Source organism: Andrographis paniculata, unplaced genomic scaffold, assembly GCF_009805555.1.
Source record: "Andrographis paniculata isolate CXL003 unplaced genomic scaffold, ASM980555v1 Contig10END, whole genome shotgun sequence".
Taxonomy (NCBI): Eukaryota; Viridiplantae; Streptophyta; class Magnoliopsida; order Lamiales; family Acanthaceae; genus Andrographis; species Andrographis paniculata.
This window is the reverse complement of record NW_026137380.1, coordinates 630,300-648,102: the sequence shown is the minus strand read 5'-3', so window position 1 is coordinate 648,102 and position 17,803 is coordinate 630,300. Positions and strand designations below refer to the sequence as shown.

At 32.1% G+C, this 17,803-nt stretch overlaps 4 protein-coding genes across 11 annotated transcripts; 1 reads left to right on the top strand and 3 right to left on the bottom strand.

The window, feature by feature from the left end:
* Nucleotides 1-1,947: 1,947 nt before the first annotated feature.
* LOC127246151 (DNA-directed RNA polymerase II subunit RPB7) lies at nt 1,948-4,724 on the top strand. Of its 5 annotated transcripts, none has more exons than XM_051267407.1 (7): nt 1,948-2,504; nt 3,184-3,352; nt 3,450-3,615; nt 3,695-3,745; nt 3,894-3,959; nt 4,064-4,132; nt 4,409-4,724. In XM_051267407.1, the coding sequence occupies exons 2-7, from the start codon at nt 3,237-3,239 to the stop codon at nt 4,472-4,474; spliced, it is 534 nt and encodes a 177-aa protein (XP_051123364.1). In that variant the 5' UTR covers nt 1,948-2,504; nt 3,184-3,236; the 3' UTR covers nt 4,475-4,724. The 5 variants fall into 5 exon arrangements, with proteins under 5 accessions (XP_051123364.1, XP_051123358.1, XP_051123385.1 ...); XM_051267401.1 differs by lacking the exon at nt 1,948-2,504 and adding an exon at nt 2,543-2,710; XM_051267428.1 differs by lacking the exon at nt 1,948-2,504 and adding an exon at nt 2,551-2,710 and having other exon boundaries at nt 3,225-3,352.
* Nucleotides 4,725-6,313: 1,589 nt separating this feature from the next.
* On the bottom strand, nt 6,314-7,104 carry LOC127239392 (zinc finger protein JAGGED-like). The gene is made up of 2 exons (XM_051257550.1): nt 6,449-7,104; nt 6,314-6,386 (listed from the first exon to the last, which is right to left on the bottom strand). Exons 1-2 carry the CDS (start codon nt 7,054-7,056, stop codon nt 6,353-6,355), a joined length of 642 nt encoding a protein of 213 aa, XP_051113507.1. The 5' UTR covers nt 7,057-7,104; the 3' UTR covers nt 6,314-6,352.
* A 2,679-nt stretch (nt 7,105-9,783) lies between these two features.
* Nucleotides 9,784-12,028, bottom strand: LOC127239464 (uncharacterized). 3 transcript variants are annotated; one of them, XM_051257801.1, is made up of 8 exons: nt 11,813-12,028; nt 11,510-11,558; nt 11,353-11,395; nt 11,114-11,209; nt 10,897-10,950; nt 10,754-10,819; nt 10,217-10,298; nt 9,784-10,096 (listed from the first exon to the last, which is right to left on the bottom strand). In XM_051257801.1, exons 1-8 carry the CDS (start codon nt 11,966-11,968, stop codon nt 10,019-10,021), a joined length of 624 nt encoding a protein of 207 aa, XP_051113758.1. In that variant the 5' UTR covers nt 11,969-12,028; the 3' UTR covers nt 9,784-10,018. The 3 variants fall into 3 exon arrangements, with proteins under 3 accessions (XP_051113758.1, XP_051113629.1, XP_051113703.1); XM_051257672.1 differs by having other exon boundaries at nt 9,786-10,096; nt 11,353-11,401; nt 11,813-12,021; XM_051257746.1 differs by having other exon boundaries at nt 9,787-10,096; nt 10,217-10,295; nt 11,353-11,401; nt 11,813-12,018.
* Nucleotides 12,029-12,638: 610 nt separating this feature from the next.
* LOC127239254 (transcription factor MYB33) lies at nt 12,639-17,034 on the bottom strand. Of its 2 annotated transcripts, none has more exons than XM_051257434.1 (4): nt 16,939-17,034; nt 15,525-16,004; nt 14,181-15,138; nt 12,639-13,226 (listed from the first exon to the last, which is right to left on the bottom strand). In XM_051257434.1, the coding sequence occupies exons 2-4, from the start codon at nt 15,882-15,884 to the stop codon at nt 12,907-12,909; spliced, it is 1,638 nt and encodes a 545-aa protein (XP_051113391.1). In that variant the 5' UTR covers nt 15,885-16,004; nt 16,939-17,034; the 3' UTR covers nt 12,639-12,906. The 2 variants fall into 2 exon arrangements, with proteins under 2 accessions (XP_051113391.1, XP_051113315.1); XM_051257358.1 differs by having other exon boundaries at nt 16,785-17,019.
* Between the last annotated feature and the right edge of the window lie 769 nt (nt 17,035-17,803).

Genomic DNA, 17,803 nt, shown 5'->3' with positions numbered 1-17,803 from the left:
TCAAATATAATAAAAAATTTATATATATACAAATTCATTTTACACCACTAAATTATTTTTTACATAATAAAGCAAATAATTATTTGACTTCATATAAAGAGATATTAGAATATAAAAATTAAATATATATTTAATTTAATATTTTTAAAAGATTTGATGAAAAATAGAAAATCTAAAATATATATATATAAACATATACAATTAAAGTATATATATATATACACACGCGGTAGAAACTCAAAGTACATTTTTTTTAACTCTTATTTCAAAATATTTAGTAAAAGCAATTATACATTAATATCAAAAATATTTTTATCTTTTATCTGAATTACAAATATATTACTCCCTTCGTCCATGACAAATTATCCATTTTTCCATTTTAGTCCGTTCCATAACAAATTATCCATTTTTTTTAAGTAACTGTACTATCTATCTAACATTATAAATACCTCTACAACTTACAATGTATTACACAAATATCATTATATTTATATGACACATACTAATAAGAGTATTGCATATACTATATTATTTTAGTCATTTCTATTTTATTTATACTATATCTCAATATAATACTAATATTTCTAAAACTACGTGCAAAAAGTAAATGGATATTTACTTTTGGGACGAATGGAGTATTACATATACAATTATTTTATACGTAAAATTAAAAATAAAAATATCAAAAATTCTTACACAATTTCACTAATCAATAAAATATATAATGGGACAAAAGGAATACTAGTTTAGACAACTTTACTCTTTGCAATATTGGGTTTGTTCAACATAGTATTAATATAATATTCTTTTTGTCCCATATAATTTGTTTTTATTTTTTATTTTCGTCCGTCCTATATAACTTGTTATTATTATTTTTTTTTTGGGAACTATGATTATCTACTTTAATTATATTTTAAGTTTTGAATTTTATAATTTTTTAAATCTTAATTAAATTATTTATTTATCTTTATCTTTATCTATAATTATTTTTACTAAATAACAATTATTTCTACTAATACATTTCTTACCTAAATTATCGTATCTACAGTAACACACCCAAAATATATGGGACAGAGAGCATATATATTTATTTATTTATTGAAAATAGTTTAAATTATTCAATATAAAATATTGAAGTATTTTTTGATGTTGTTAACACAATTATATTAGTGACTTTCAAATAAATTCAACATGTATTAAATTCAATTTTCACCTTTAATTTCAAATTTAATCATTTTAATAATAAATAATTTAGTGATAGATGGCGATGAGAATTTGGAGTTTCTCTTTAAACCATCTTTAAGTATATATATATATATATATATTTCACTTAACGATCTATTTTTTATTTTTATTTTTTATATATCTATAATAAAGTATTTATTTTTTTAATTGTACTATCTATTTAATATTACAAATAATTTTTTAATTTACAATATATTATATTCAAATAAAATAAATGTGACCAGACATACAGAAAAAATATTAGTATATTGTTGCTTATAACATAAAATATGAGTATTTTGAAAAATATATATATTAGTTAATGAAATAAAATAAAAATTTTAATAAATTAAGTATGTAAATAGTTGTGTCTTTTTTTACTTAAAAAAAAAAATCATCTTAGTGTGTTTACTTCTCAGGTTTTAGTTTTGATTTTTGATTTTGAATAGTAAAATTTTAAATTAAAATAGTTGTTTAATGTGATATAAATATACAAATTGATGTATATTTTAAATTTAAAATTATATTTTAATGTAATAAAATAAATAAAAATTTAATATTTTTTTAAAAAATTAAAAATAATAAAATCACGCATAAAACCTGATCAGTAAACAATATTATATTAATTTATAATATACCATTAAAAAAAATTTGGAGTAATATGTTTAGAACTATGAGCACGAACAATGGCTCAATAATAGAAGCCCATCTCCTGTCTGTCCAAGCTTTCTCTCTCCTCTGTGACCTTCTTTTCGAATTAAAATTTCGACTAAAAATCGACGGGGGTGTGGTGCAGGTGACGGGCAATCCCAGCGCCTCGCTCACTTCTTCTCTCTCTTCTCTCAAATCCAGCATTGGCTCATTCCTTTTCTTCTCCAAATCCAGTTTCATCGCATTGCCGACGCTCTCCTTTCTCTTCTTCCACAAATCCAGTTGTTCTCCTACCTCTTCTTCCCCGAATCCAATTTCAATCGCCGACGACGCTTTTCTTTTTTTTCTTCTCCAAATCCAATCGCCGAAGCTCTCCTTCCTCTTCCCAAATCCAATTTCATCACCTCCGACGTCCTCCTTCCTCTTCTTCTCTAAAGCATAGCGACTGCCGGCCTGCCTGCCTCCACCATCCTAGGGTTTGCGGGAGAAGGTTTGCTGATGAGGGAATTGGAACGAAGTTCGGTGATGATCAATAGAGCATTTGAGCATCCTATTAAGCGGGCGGGTTAAATGGGCCCATAATTTGGGTCGCGGGTCAGAACGGCGGGCGGGTTAGCCCGTATTCAAGGGTAGGAGTATTTTAATTATATATATTTTCAATATTATATTTTATATAATCCTTTTATGTTTCCCCAAATCAATTTCTTGGCTTCCGCCAGAAATCCAACCTAGCCGTCCCGTTGTCTTCTTTCCGGTGACTTTCAAGTTCCCAAATTCCTTTCTTAACGTCGGTAGTCGTATCGTTTTCTTCTTCTACAAGTTAATCGGAGGCTTTGTAAGATCAATTCTTAACACTTTTTTTGAATTGTGAGTTGTTATCATATCTTTTTTCAATGGCAGCTGAGATGGTATTTAGGGTTTGAATTGGATGACGTTTTTGATTTTGTATTGATTCGAATGGTTGAAGTTTATTAGTTTAATTTTCTTGGATTTGTGCATTCTTATATATATATATATATATATATCTCAGTGGATTCACGTTCTTGTTCTTTTTCTTTTCTTTTCTTTTCTTTTTCTTGAATTTTTTTTTGTACTGATTCAAAACATTAGTGGTGAGTCGCTTGACCGATTTCTGTTTCTGCATTTTTCTTCGTGTGATCGGAATTGCAGAGAAGATGTAGAGAAAAATACATATACATATACATATTACCTCATGATTTTCTGAATTTCGGTCTTGCTATAGAGTTTGAAGAGTCTGGTTTTTCTGAAGACTTGTTCCCATGGCTTGATTTACTTTGGGTGTTTCAGGAATAATCATTTGTAAAATTAGGTGTTTCTGAAACTTGAAGGAAAGAGAAGCAATGTTTTTCCACATAGTATTGGAACGGAACATGCAGCTTCATCCACGTCACTTTGGCCGTGATCTTCGGGATAAGCTTGTGACCAAGCTCATGAAAGATGTTGAAGGCACTTGCAGGTTGATCATGCTAACACACTACTATTAACTCTTTTGGGGAAAGAAAGATCAGAGCTCTTACTCTTTGTTCATGTTTTGATTATTTAAATTGCTACAGCGGCCGGCATGGATTCATTGTGGCAATAACGGGAATTGAAAGTGTTGGGAAAGGTTTAATTCGAGATGGAACGGGTTTTGTTACCTTTCCAGTGAAGTATCAGTGTGTTGTGTTTCGGCCATTTAAGGGAGAGATTGTAGAAGGTCCTGTTTCAATGGTGAACAAGGTACCTTCTTCATTGGGTATAATATGAGCGATTCTTGTGTTCTTTTGTTAATTTTTCTATTGGTTTGGAAATGCTGCAGATGGGTTTTTTCGCTGAAATTGGACCCGTCCAAGTTTTTGTGTCGAATCATGTGAGTGGCCAAGTTCAAACAAATTTTAGAACACACCCTTTGGCTGTTACAATATCAAACCTCTCGAACAAGCCTTCCTCAGCAGAGGAAGTCAAAAGTGTTCAAATGTTCCTGACTAATTTCGATGTTCCTGTTTTTGGTTATTTAGTTGATACCAAATGACATGGAGTTTCAATCTGGAGACATACCGAATTACACAACTTCTGATGGATCTGTAAGAAAACTTTCCTGTTGTTCTATTTGCCCTGGTGATTGTGATTTTAGGTTTGAATATTGGAATAATAGTAACTGATAATTATGTTATCAAATCCTCAACAGGTCAAAATTCAGAAAGACACTGAAGTCCGGCTGAAGATAATCGGATGTAGAGTTGATGCTATAGAAATTGTAAGTCCTCAGTGTGTTCTCTATTCTCGATTATGAAGCCCCATAGAATAGTGTGTAAATGAAATCATTATAAGCACATATGTTCAGTTTAATAATCAACACATCCTCGCCTTCTTGTCAGATTATTATCCATCGACATATTCTATTGCATTTTGAACTCTTACCTCGAATGCTGCAGCATCAACGAGTGGATGAACATATCTTCGAAATCATATTCTAGCAATTTGTTTACTATTCAGACCGCCCTGCATATTCTGATTTCGATCTGTTTTCCAGTTCTGTATCGGCACAATAAAGGATGATTTTCTTGGGGTTATCAGTGATCCCGGCTCGACATCTTGATGCAATCTGCTGTTATTTAAGCTAGTTTTCTTTCGAGCTCCTAAGTCGCCAGGTACTTGCGACGATTTTCGATGTTGTGACATACTTGTCTGGACAACCTATTGCCAATTCTGAGCTGTCTGTTTTTATATGTTTAGTATGAGGTGATGAAAGAATAAGTCTCTACAATGACTTTGAAGAACGGCAAGTATATGTTCAAATTGTGTTAAACGGACAAGTAATGTTAAAATCTTTCAAATCTTTGCAGCAATTTTGAACTTTAATTTATTATTTTAAGAGAAATTATAGTATATTTCTTCGACTTGAATTTTATAGATATGATATATAGATTTTAATATATGAATTAAATAAATATAATTTTATTCATAGATTATTGTACTCCAATAAAGATAAGTTTTGACATAAAAATTTATTTATTATATTATTTTATAAAATAATACAAATATATTATTACTAATAATGAGTTCAATCATACCATTTTTGAGCTGAATTTGAGCTCAGCTAGTTATAGAAACAAAAAAGTTTTGAAATAAATTTAAAATAATTAATTAATCTAATTAAAATTTAAAAGATTTTACTTTGAGCTGTGAAACGAATAAAAAAATAAAAATGTAAGCGTAATATGTAAGATAGAAGAAATTGCACTTGATATTTTATTTTTTTCTCATCAAACAAGCAATCCAATAAAATGATTATGGTAAAATTTGAGAAGAGCACATTAACGAGATATTATAATTACAATGATTTTCATCATAATTATAATAATTACTACTATATGAGTTTTTGAAATTGAATTGAGTTTTTATTGAAATAAAATTTCAATGTGATATTTTGAGAGAAAATAATATTTTCTTCATCTTAAGTTAATATATATATTTTTATTTTCATCCTTTCCGCATGTAATTTTTAATTTGTTATAACCTTATTGATATAGATGTAAGTTGATGATATTTATGATATATATTGAGATCAAACTTACTAAAAAAAAATAAAACATAAATTTTTTATTTAGACATACGAAGATATAAAGTAAGCCTTTGGAGAGAATTGGAAATATATATATATATATATATTATAGTAAAGAATTTATTGTATAAAATATTTTTAGAAATTGAACAGTAAAAATATGGAATATAAATTCAAAGTCAAACACAACATTTAAAAAATCAAGATATGAATTTACCATATTGTTACGTATATTTATTTATTTCCATCCGTTATTTACTCACTAGTTAAATTATAAAATCATGGCTTTAATTTGCAAATAATTATAGCATTAAATCAAATATCGAGATGATTATTGCAATATCAAAATTCAATTTGAAAAAAATAAAAATAAAAATGGTTACAACTTACAACATTAAAAGTAACTGTGTATTGTCCCATGCATGATTTAAAAACGATAATAGATTTAATTGCTGAAATTAATTAAAAATGCTAATTTCAAATTTCAAAGGGAATAAATTAACTCAAGACAATCATGCAAATTAATTTCTTCAATTTAGTGACCTTATTAATAATTTAAGAGTAACATATACATATTTTATGAATAATTTTCTAAATATAGTGTATTTGTATGACAATGGATATGATCCAGGACTAAAATTTATTCAAATATAAATAAAATGGATTAACATTATTATTTAATAATATATGAACTAAAATTGTCAATATAAATAAAAAAAAGACAATATTTTTCCGATAATTTAAATGCAAAAATAAAACTGTGACATACAAGAAATTAAATAGCCTAAACCATAATTTAAAATCCATTCATATTAGAGGCTAAGATTCAAATCAAGACCCGAACCATCCTGGTCCGTCGGATCATCCCGATCATCCCCATCTTTCAATCTCAGCCCTTGATTTCTACTACCGTCATGGCCCTTCATCGTCGTCGTCGTCGTCTTCCCTGCATCAATGTCACTCGAATTAGGGTTAGGGTTTACTCCCAGTTTCAGAGTTCCTCCATACCTCTCAAGCCCTAATTGCGGAAAATTCTCCATCCTCAATCTATCGTACGTCGCCGGCGCCGTCACCGGCGCTGCATCAATCGAATTAGTACCCCTGAAAATTTTTCCCGGACCGTACCGGAATCCGTACGCCGGCGACGGCGGTGGAGACGACCATGGGAATGGTCTGTGAATCATAGAGTCTGCCCTGAAACCTAAGGAAGATCGGTAGTAAGGTGAGTAGGTCGAGTAGGGGTAGTAAGGGTACGGCGGCGGCGCGGCTATTTCCGCCGCCGCCATGGTGTGGCGGCTCTTCGCCAGCGCCCGCTCCTGTTTGTGAGCATTTTGGTGGCCGCCGAGCGCCTGAGACGTCGAAAATTCCCTTTTGCAGAAGCTACACACAAACGTCTTCGCCGCCTGATCGGTGGCGCCGCCGCCCGCCGCCTTACTACCGCCGTCATTATTCGACGAAGATTCCGCGGCGGCGGCGGCGGTGGAGGAATTGAATAAGTGAAGCTCCAGTTTTGGCTCGTCGCCGGGATCTTCCGGCGGATCGCCGCCGTGACTGGCGGCGAGCTGCAGATTCAATCCGACGGCGGCGGCGGTGGGGATTTGGGCGGCGGCCGCCATTGAAGAGAGCTTGGATTTTTGGGAGGCGGCGGAAATGCTGGAGGCTTGAGAAGGTTCGGCGGCGGCGGTGGTGGTGGCGGCCATGGAGGAATTTGGGGATTTAGAATGAGTAAGGAAGAGGAAGAAAATTGGGGTATAAATAAGAGGATAATTAGTAATCAATATATTAATAAGGAAATATTTTTTTGGAAGGATTAAGGAAAGGTTTTAATTAACAGAAAATCAACTGGACTTTATATGTAATAAATTAATTATGGATGTCCTCTCTCTCTCTCTCTCTCATCTCTTTCTCTCTCTATATGTATATATGTATGTATGTATGTATGTATATATATATGTGTATTTGCATGCAGATATTTATGTATCTATACCTTCTATATACGTCCGTACACATGTATCTCTGTGTCTGTGTGTTTATTGGATTTGATTAGGACATCTAATTAAGGTTTTAGGGTTCTTGAAATAAAATAATTGTTTTATTATGTGTTTCAATTTTTTGTTATTATTTTTAATTTACAATGTTTTAAATATATATATCTATATATTTTTTTTTTTCAATTATTACTTATTTTTATTTTTATAAAACTATTCCTAATAAAAATAAATTTATTTATCATCTTTCTATTGTTACTATTTCCGCTCTCTCTAGTCATTAGGGACATTTCGATTTGATAATTTTGAATCGTTTAATTATTTATATTTATTACATAGGAAAAATATCTATCTTTTTTTATAAAAATAAAAAAAAAATTATCGATCACTAGCAAATCATTAATTTTTATTTAATTTAGTAGTATATAAGTTGTTTGAGTTATTAATTTTGATTGGAAAATATATACTCCCTCCGTCCCATAACTATAGTCTGGGTTGTGTTCGGCACGAGAAGGTAAAAAGTACAGGTAAAAGACTTTTTTGCCCTTGTGAGTGTATTAGTGTAAAAAGGAGTGACAATTGTATAATAATAATGAAAAAGTAAGGGTAGTTTTACAGTGATATGATTATTTATGGAAATGAGACTATTATTTTGGGACGGACAAAAATAGTAAACAAGACTATGTATTGGGACGGAGGGAATATTATATTATATATATAATTTTAAAAGATAAATATGTTTTAGATGTGATTTATTTATTTTATATGTACAAAAACATAATTTAAATCATAGTTGAACATGTATTTCGAAGGTAAGTTTGAATTTCTTTTAAAAAAAAGAAAGAAAGAGCTTACTTAGCAATTAATTAAAGTAGTAACGATTATATTTATGCAATTAACTTAATAAATTTGTATTTATCTTTTTATATATATTTATATATATAAGTATTTATATAGAATTAAAATCATTGCCAATTTTGAAACATTAGGAAAAAAAATTGCAAATGGAGGAGATTATAGTGCAAGTATTGAATGGGAAATTTAATGTGAATTATTCCTAATTTGATTTAATTAGTAAATTGATTTATGCATAATTTACATACATAATTATGAAATAATATTTTCAAACAAAGAAAATTTGAGTTGGAAAGCCACTTATTATTAGTACTATAAGATTATTATGTATCTTACTTATTTGAAAGTTTAATTATTAATTAAAGACTTAATTTGGTCCCTTATTTGCACAATTAACAAATGCAATTTCTAAATTAATTTCTTAAACAGGTAAAGTAATTAAATTAATCTATTGTGGATATAATTCTTACAATTTTATTCCTAAATTATAAGATTCATTGTATTTCAAGTTTGAATTTTTATATATAGATGTTTAGATTAAATCATGAAAATGTAATGTAAAAATTATATTTCACATACCATGTTGGTAGTGTATTATAATTTTGATTATGTGAATTTCAAAATATTTTTGATTTTATAGCCTTGATTTTTTTTTAAAAAAATACTCAATAATTAGTGATTGTATGAAACAAATGGTATGTTGTATTGTAGTACTTAATTTCATCTTATTACTATTCAATGTTTTATTTTCTCTTCAAATTAATAAATCAAAAGTTTACTTTAAAATTTCTTTTAATTTATTCTATTTGGATCTTATGGGAGGTATTTTATTTTATTTTTTTTAAAAAAAAATTATTAAAAAATGATCAAAGTAAAAATATATTGAGAGTATTTTTTAAATTTTAATTAATAGCTAATGATAATATAATAAAAGTAGCGGTCATTATAGATTTTAAATAAGTAAAAGTTGAATAAAGAATAATAGTTAAATATTCAAAATTTAATTTTATTGAAATTAGTAATAGACTAAATTTAATAAAAAAATTAATTTTACCAAAATTAGTAGTGAATTAAATGTTGAAGGAAATATAGTATTATTTTATTTTTAAAAAAAATTACTAACATTTTATGTGTCATTCTACTGTCATTTTAAATTATCATGAAGAAAATATTCTCATTTAATCGGATATATTTGTTTGAAAGTTTTTATTTAAATTGTAAAAACTCAAATTTGAATCATTATTTAATATAATATGGATTGAAAGTGTTGATATTTTAAATATAAAATTAATTTTTAATATAATATAAAAAATAAAACATAAATATTGAGATTAATATTTTTCGAAAAAAATAATAATTACAAATAGTAAAAACAAATCAAATCACCCCAAGAAACAGTTGACTCCGTTTAATTTTTTTTAAATAAATTGATTTTTGGACATATTTTAAGTTTTTGTAAATATTTGAATTTTTTGACTTTTTTTACTTTTATAAAAAATATTTTAGATTGTTTATCATTATTTTTAGGAATTTGCAATTAAAAATGAAAATTAGTGTCGGGCTAACAAAGCCGTTATTCTTTGGATTCAAATCCAATTCTCTCACACAACCTACGAACAACAAAAACACATAAAACACTTTTTCAGAAACATTAGTCTCTCCGAAGCATTGCCGCAGCTTGCTCGGATCGGCTCGGCTGCTCCGGTGGACAGCAACGGCTGCATTCGCTGACGATTTACGCCGAGAGAATGGTCACCCCAAGAAACATCAAGAACGCCAATCCAAAACAAATCCCGGCAATCGCCATAAACGCCTGCATTGCATAACAAATCAATCGACTCTTAACAACCTCAAAGAACATATCAAGACAAACAAATTCATTGGATTTCAGCTGTCGGACGGTGGTGTGTCAATTCAATGCATTCTACGGTACCTTCCCTTGGGACTCAAACCCGAACTTGGCGCCGAACCACGACAATCCCCTGTCTACAAAAGGTGCAAGTGCCACCGCCCTGCTAGAAACACTCGTAATTTCTAAAGGTTACCCACAAATTTACAAGGCGCTACTTTGATATGACAAAATCATCGTGTTTCAAAACTAATACGGGCATAGCTTATTGCGACATTTCTAATATATGCACTCAATAATACAGATAAATATATGATAGTAATCTACACAGCACATGTTTTAATTTGAAATGTGTCGAAAAAATTACTATTAAAATACACAAGGTAGTTATACTTAAGGCAATGATTTTAAAGATGGCTATGAACTTATAAAGAGGGTGTGACAGAAAAGATTGCATCGGGCCAAGGAAATTGTCATAGCTTATTTTCTGCATCTTTGAACGCCGCCTAACCTACTAATGTTATGTTTATTGCAATCATGAATCGAAGAAAACTAAAAACTAAAACAAAAACCTGAAACTAACCCTATCTAGATGCCAAATGTATGGTTACAGCATCTCACCCTCCAGCCCGCACAAGCTTAGTCACTTGGCTTCCTGCCCACACCATAGCCATTATCTTAAGAAACCTGAAAATGAAAGACACCTGTTTCTTTTCCGGGAATACTTTTAACTCCAAACAAGTATATAAAAGGATATGTTTTACCTTTTGACAGCAGCCAAATAACCCACTCTCCCCGGTGCAGGCGCAACATAGAACCTATCAAGAACACGAGAAGAATAAATTAAGCAACATCTTGTACTCATCAACCGACTTGAAATTGATTGTCGGTGTTTTTCTATCAGATGCAATAGAAGAACTTTTAAACTTGGAAGAAAATCAATCAGTTTCATCAACAGGACAAGGAAAGAACATCACTCACCAAACGACTAAAAAAGTGGTAAGATAGTAAGCTGTGTTAAGTAAACCATAGGACAAAACTCCCGAGACACCGTATCTCTTCAATTTGTCCAATATCCTGTTAAGCTCCGAATACAAGAATCAGAAATTAGCTTCTGAACGAAAAGAGCGATCCATCACTAATGAAAATACTTTAATTATTCATATCAACACATTCAGAACACAGATTCAATAAAATGCTCGAAGAAATCGATTAAGTACTCATTCGATGAGTTTGAGTGAGAACTTTTGTCGTCCTTCCCAACTGAACCTAACAGGAAGAGAATGAAAATCTTTTAGGAAGAAGGAACTGCAAATTCAAGCGGCGCAAACATGATCAATCATCAGATGCATTTCCACCCCATAATCTAAAGAATACCTTGGTTTTCAGCCCTAGAACTGCTCCCAATACCCGACGGTTCCGGTATCTACCATTCAAGTGATTAAGTGTATTAGATAAGGGCGCATATTACTGAGGATTTGTCATGAACATGCAGCAGCATATATCAAACGATGGACCCTTGAGACAAATCAATTACAGCACACATTGTAACAACACAGGTAACAAAATCACAGCGAATCTAATGCAGCAACAGGTGAATATCCAAAATTAGGGTTTCGTAATTCGAAATTCGAAACAATTGCATACGAAACCTAAATTCAATAAAAACATAGAACTCACATCCGTGTGGCTGCAAGTAGCAGAGGCCAATCGAAGGTGATGATGCGGTTCCCCGGAGAATGGAATTCGAAAGAATCGAGGCGGCAGTGGAAGAGAGGGGCGATGGGCGATGATGAGCGGAGGAGCAGTGGCTCCCATGGAGAAGGAATGGCACATTGTCGTCGATCAAGACACAACACATCAATGAGGATTGAGGGATACTTCCATTTTTGTTTTCAATTTATAATAATAATAATAATAATTTATTCAATATATTAATAAAAATTTAAATTTTTATTTAAAATATTAAAATTTGTTTACCTGTAATTTGAAATTGATTTGATATAAAATATTAATTTATTATTATTTTTTTAATATTATTCTAATGAAATATTTTGTGAAAAAAAAAAAATATATTTTTATTAGAAATATGAATAGTATTGATTTTGATTTGAAAAATTAAAAAGAACAAATACTTATACATACGGGAGTGTTTGTTTTTACTTCATTCCCTTCGAGGGAGTATTATTCATCAAGTTTATTTCCCTAAAAAATATTAAATTTATTTTTTATATTATATTAAAAGTTAATTTTACATTCTAAATATCATCTTATTATTTGTATTAGATTATACTCAAATTCAAAATTTTTATTATTAAATTGAAATCTCCAAACTAGCACATCCATACTTATATCACAATTTATTTATTTTTCTAAATTAGAGATTTTCATGAAGCAATTCATACAAAATTATATGAAAATGCACTATTTTTACTATTTACCCTCTTAATATAACACCAAATTCACTAATCCAATAATAATAATAATAATCTAAAAGGCATCAGAATTTCAATAAGAATGCATGTAAACAAAATAATAGTCCAACATCCAGCCAGCCAGTGTAGGATGGAGTGCAAATACCAGAGCTGATAGAAATCCTCATCTTCAATCAAATACGCCTCCAGAACACTCTACTCTTTCTATGTCTCTCTCTCTCTCTCTCTCTCTCTCTCTCTCTCTCTCTCTGTGTTCTTCTCATCCAAAAACCAAAAACCAAAAAAAGAAGAAATAGTGGCAACAACCTGGGGATGATGATGATGATGATGCAACTTGAGTTACGACGTCGGGCGATCGGACATTTGGCAGACGGCGGGCATGTTATTCCAGGTGCAGGAGCCGAGGCCGAGGCCCCAGCTCGAAGAAGAGGTGGTCAAGGTGGAAGTGGACACAGAACAAGTTCCCCCACACATGTTTAGATCATTCCCAAAATCGTCGCTGATGAATGCTGCAATAGGATCCGGATCTTGCTTCGATGCAAGCCAGGACGATCCTAGTACGGCATCTGGTCTCGAACACACCAACTGGTTCAAATTTTCTTTATGTTTGCTGCTGCTGTCCAGGATCCATCCTTGATCACCAACTTCTGATTTCACAGCTGCAGGGGAGGGGACACAACCACAACAACAAAATAAATAAATAGATGAAATTCGATATAAAGCCCACGAGCAATCGGAAAGAATGAAATTCGAAACCATTAGTAAAAAGACCAAAAACATGGGGAAACATTATGCCTAACAGAACAATTTAGGAAGGCATGGAAAACTCGAATGAGACTAATGATCAATTCAATTTTCTTTAAGGCCATACGGTATTGTCTACCGCGTCGTTTAACTGAATGATTATTGCCCATCCAGTGATGTTCCCTACCCGGTAGTACCTACCCCTCCAACTAGTCTCAATCTCATATTCATGGGATCGGTATCCACGACTAACATATAAAGAGTTCTTTAGATTCAGTTCATGGTCGGACACACAAGCTGAAACAGCAAAAAGATGGACTTGATGACAGCTATAATGTCCGGCCAAGAACAGGGCAAACTAAGAATATCCAAGACCTTGCAAACAACACAATAATCACTGTAAATACATTGTAGAAAGCATGGATGACAAGTAATTTGGTAATTTAAATAAGTAATGAATGCATATATCTTTCAGGAATCGATAACAGAGAAAAAGGCACATAATTTCACACAAGAGATTTTGTATTCAATCAAAGAATGAAGAAAGTTAAATCTAGAGAATTTTGTAAATCCTTGGAGAGTGTCAATGCAGGTTAACATGAAGATAAGAAAGATAATAATGATGGTGATTGCTATCTTAATTTCCAAACAAATATTCTGTTCTACCACAATCTGCCTTTCTCATAAAAGAAATTTATCCGGTGATTTATGACCTGCATTAAGTGACTACCATCCCGGCATTTAATCTCCGCATGGTGGTGAGCCTATAAAAGGACACATCCACAAACCGGGCAAAGAGAGGTTTTATCCTCGATTTGACGTAATTATCTAACAGATGCTATTTGATATATAAATAATTTAACACTTACAGGGCATCTTTTCTTTTATTGTACTTCCAACTCCATGGGCAGGGATGCATTCGCCGAACATTGATCCGAATGAATTACACTGTGGGGAAGTAGGATCAAGATAACCTTTGAACACGGCGGCACAACTGTCTGCTGTACCAGCACCAATGGAAGAAGGAACCTTGTCGGAAACTTGATTCTGCGAATTACTTAGAGCCTTTGCCTCGTAAACTAAGTCTTCTAATAGGCCACTGGTTCGAGGAGAAGAACAATCTGTTGGGAGTTGCCCACCTATAGAAGACTGGATAAAGGAATCCACTGATTCTGGTGGAGGATCCCAGAAACCTAAACCAGTTTCTTGATATTGGAGTGAAGGGAGCTCAAACTTCTCGGCACTGGAAATGTGCTTAGAAGCAGAGAAAATACCATTTGACATAAACTGACCATCCTGATCTGCACCGAGAGGCAACAGCTTGTCAGTGTGATCAATATCATACAAGGAGTAAAGACCCAAGGGGGGTTGAGACACTTTATCCTCGTATTTCTCGTTGCACACGCTGTTAAACGACGGCGCTCTATTATTAGCAGCACCTTCCATGTAGTCTGGCATGGCTTCATCAGGGGGGTTTATGCATTTCTGTGACCTTAGTGTTTGGGGAACAAAACAGTGAAACTGAGGGCAACCAAAACCGTTTATCAGAGAATTGCTGCCGGGAGGAATATCTGCAAACTCTGGTGGGCATGGTAGCATGTTTAAGCCATCAAACATGAAATCGGACGCCTTATAACCATCACTTTGCAAGATGTCTTGACACCCTGTATCTCCACCGTACATTCCAGGGGAATCGCGGACTTGTTGGCTCTCGGGAAGGGTTTGCATGCATAGTTCAGGAGGATAAAGAGGTAAGCCAGCACGTTGACGTCTTTTTATTCTTGTATTCCAGTAGTTCTTGATCTCATTGTCTGTACGTCCCGGCAACTAAGATGAAGAAGATCATAGTGTGAGTAAATATTATGATGGCTAGACAAGAAGTAAAAGTGTAGCAATAATAAACTCCTACATCTCAAAAGGCAAATACCATTGGCTATCAAATGAAAAGGAGCATCTTTTTGTAATCAATTCAATGCAGCTAATAATCTGTTGAAGATTCTATCCTCACATAATAATAATTCAGCTCTATCTAGCCTGTATACTCGGAAAAGATTACTGAATTATATACACCATCTACGTACTTCAAATTATTCTAGCATGTACACTTACATCGTGAGGTATATATATATATATATATATAAAATTATTATAAGGCAAATGAACTTTAAGTAAATGAATCAACACAAGTGTGAGTATATGCAATTTTAACTTACATGTGCAGCCATTCGAGCCCATTTATTTCCCATCTTAGCATGAAGTTCAATTATCAGTCTTTCTTCTTCCGTTGTAAATGCTCCTTTCTTCAGATTTGGCCTTAAATGGTTAGCCCATCGCAGACGGCAGCTTTTACCACAACGCAACAACCCGGTGTGTTTCTGAACAGCATTCCAATTGCCTTCACCATGTTTCTTCACATATTCAACCAAGATCGCATCCTCAGCAGATGTCCATGGGCCTTTCTTTAAGACAATCCCACCATTAGAACTTCCACCGAAATTGTCACCATCATTACTCACAGGCGAATCAGCAGAGAGCACTCCATCTTCACTCTCATTAGCAACGCTGTGGCCCATTTTTCAAATTTGTGCTGTGTGTGCAGGTGCTGAGTCTCAGAGACAAGGAGCGCTTGAACTTACACTCCAGATGGCCAATGCTCACGATGCATCAAAGCGAACAGTAAGCCCTTAAAATAACTGCACGTTCAAGGAAAATAAACACAAATAAGTTTCTCTGAAGTAGCTAAAATAGGTTTTGATAAATCTATGATAGCATGAGCACAGAATACCATCATTGTTTGCAATCACTTGAATATATATACAGAAAGGTAATGGACAGAAAGTTCTCTACATATAATTTTCTCGAACTTGTTGTCCAGAATTCGTGAATTACATAAAACGACGAACAGTGAAGAACAGAAAATCTACGCTAAACCGATCTAATGTTTAATGAAGATTCTACAATCAACACACGACACACTCGTTCGTCTCCATCGTCAATACTCTGAACTAAAAGTTCTGTAGCTCGATAATGCAAATAATGTCTAAACCAATAATTAACAAACTCTTCTCTACCATAATTGAAATACATACAATTTTTGCGTAATCTATCATAAATCGGTTTGAGACCGAAATTCACAGAACTCTGTAATCATCGCAAAAAAAAATACATGAATAATAAACACAATAGAATACAGATCAAATTGAAACACAGAGATTTTTATAAGCGTATGCAAAACCAGAAACCTAAAACCGAAAACCAGGCATAAATTGCAAGGGAAAAACTCAAGAAACCATGTATGATCGTACAAAATCATCAGTGCAACACGGAAAAGTTACCAAATCGAGAAGCTAAGATACCCAATCGAGAATCTACAGCACTAAAACACCTCATTTAATGAAGCTAATAAATGTGAAGCTAATAAATACAGCTAGGGCCCAAACAATCAATCGCAAAACATTTCCAATAATACAAACCGGATCCACGCATGAGCTTCCATTTCCTCATGATGTTGACACTAAAACGGAAAACAAACAAACAGCTAGCTAGCTAGCGCAGCAGCAAGAGCTGAATCTGAATCCGAAATCCGAATGCGAATGCGAATGCGAACGCGAGCAATGGATCCCTTACCTGAAAATCGAAGGGCAAAGGCAAAGGGGTGGGGGGGCGCGGAGTGGGAACAATTGGGGAAAGCGAAAACCAGAAATCAGGGGAAAGAGGAAATGATGGTTGAAGCTATATATAGATGTATAAATGCGTACACATACTGAGTGTGTATTTTGGTGAGAGAGACGAATAAATAAATCAAAACCATCATCACAGAGTATAAATAAATATATATTAAATATTATTATATTCTTAATAAAATATTATTATTATTATTATTATATGTATATGTAAGATGTGTGTATAGATGGATAGATACAGATAGATAGAGATATGTGTATGTATGTATTTGTATAAATAAAGTACAAAATACCTAAACGATAGTAAAAGTCAGAAACAAAGAGTACAGCTCGCTATCTCTTTCGGGAAATGGGACTCGTGGTGGGACCCTTTTTTATTACTATTATTATATTTTTTATTTTAATTATTTACCACTATTATTTTATTATTATTATGATTTATATATGCTCATCTTCTTTTGAATTGGATGTAAATTTTAAATATATAGGTCCTCCCTCATTTGAAATACCGTGTAATATTTATATTTAGTACGAAAATTTAAATAGATAATATTAAATAAAATAATTTTTAAATTAAATGATATGACAAAGACAGAAAAATATATATTTATTTGAGTGATATAATATGATAAAGTGTAAAGTTGAAATTAAATATATTTAATTATTTTTTATTTTAGAATATTGACAGAAAGAAAGAAATGTTGCATGTATTTGAGACGGAATGATATTTCAAATATATCTGCTTCCTCTTACTTGTTCCAAATGAGTTATTTTGGATTTTATAGTAAATTTAAAAATAATAATATTTA

What these genes read in the sequence shown, in the direction of transcription:
- LOC127246151 (XM_051267407.1), top strand. Translation starts at nt 3,237, where the DNA reads ATGTTTTTCCACATAGTATTGGAACGGAACATGCAGCTTCATCCACGT. An exon ending in CTGTTTCAATGGTGAACAAG is followed by an intron (nt 3,616 to 3,694) that starts GTACCTTCTTCA and finishes GAAATGCTGCAG; the next exon opens with ATGGGTTTTTTCGCTGAAAT. An exon ending in AAGTTTTTGTGTCGAATCAT is followed by an intron (nt 3,746 to 3,893) that starts GTGAGTGGCCAA and finishes TTGGTTATTTAG; the next exon opens with TTGATACCAAATGACATGGA.
- LOC127239392 (XM_051257550.1), bottom strand. Translation starts at nt 7,056, where the DNA reads ATGGCGGCCGCCGCCCAAATCCCCACCGCCGCCGCCGTCGGATTGAAT. An exon ending in CCGCAATTAGGGCTTGAGAG is followed by an intron (nt 6,387 to 6,448) that starts GTATGGAGGAAC and finishes ACATTGATGCAG; the next exon opens with GGAAGACGACGACGACGACG.
- LOC127239464 (XM_051257672.1), bottom strand. Translation starts at nt 11,968, where the DNA reads ATGTGCCATTCCTTCTCCATGGGAGCCACTGCTCCTCCGCTCATCATC. An exon ending in TTCTAGGGCTGAAAACCAAG is followed by an intron (nt 11,402 to 11,509) that starts GTATTCTTTAGA and finishes TCTTCCTGTTAG; the next exon opens with GTTCAGTTGGGAAGGACGAC. An exon ending in TATTTGGCTGCTGTCAAAAG is followed by an intron (nt 10,820 to 10,896) that starts GTAAAACATATC and finishes TTTCATTTTCAG; the next exon opens with GTTTCTTAAGATAATGGCTA.
- LOC127239254 (XM_051257434.1), bottom strand. Translation starts at nt 15,884, where the DNA reads ATGGGCCACAGCGTTGCTAATGAGAGTGAAGATGGAGTGCTCTCTGCT. An exon ending in GGGCTCGAATGGCTGCACAT is followed by an intron (nt 15,139 to 15,524) that starts GTAAGTTAAAAT and finishes TCTTCATCTTAG; the next exon opens with TTGCCGGGACGTACAGACAA. An exon ending in AATAAAAGAAAAGATGCCCT is followed by an intron (nt 13,227 to 14,180) that starts GTAAGTGTTAAA and finishes CCTCCCCTGCAG; the next exon opens with CTGTGAAATCAGAAGTTGGT.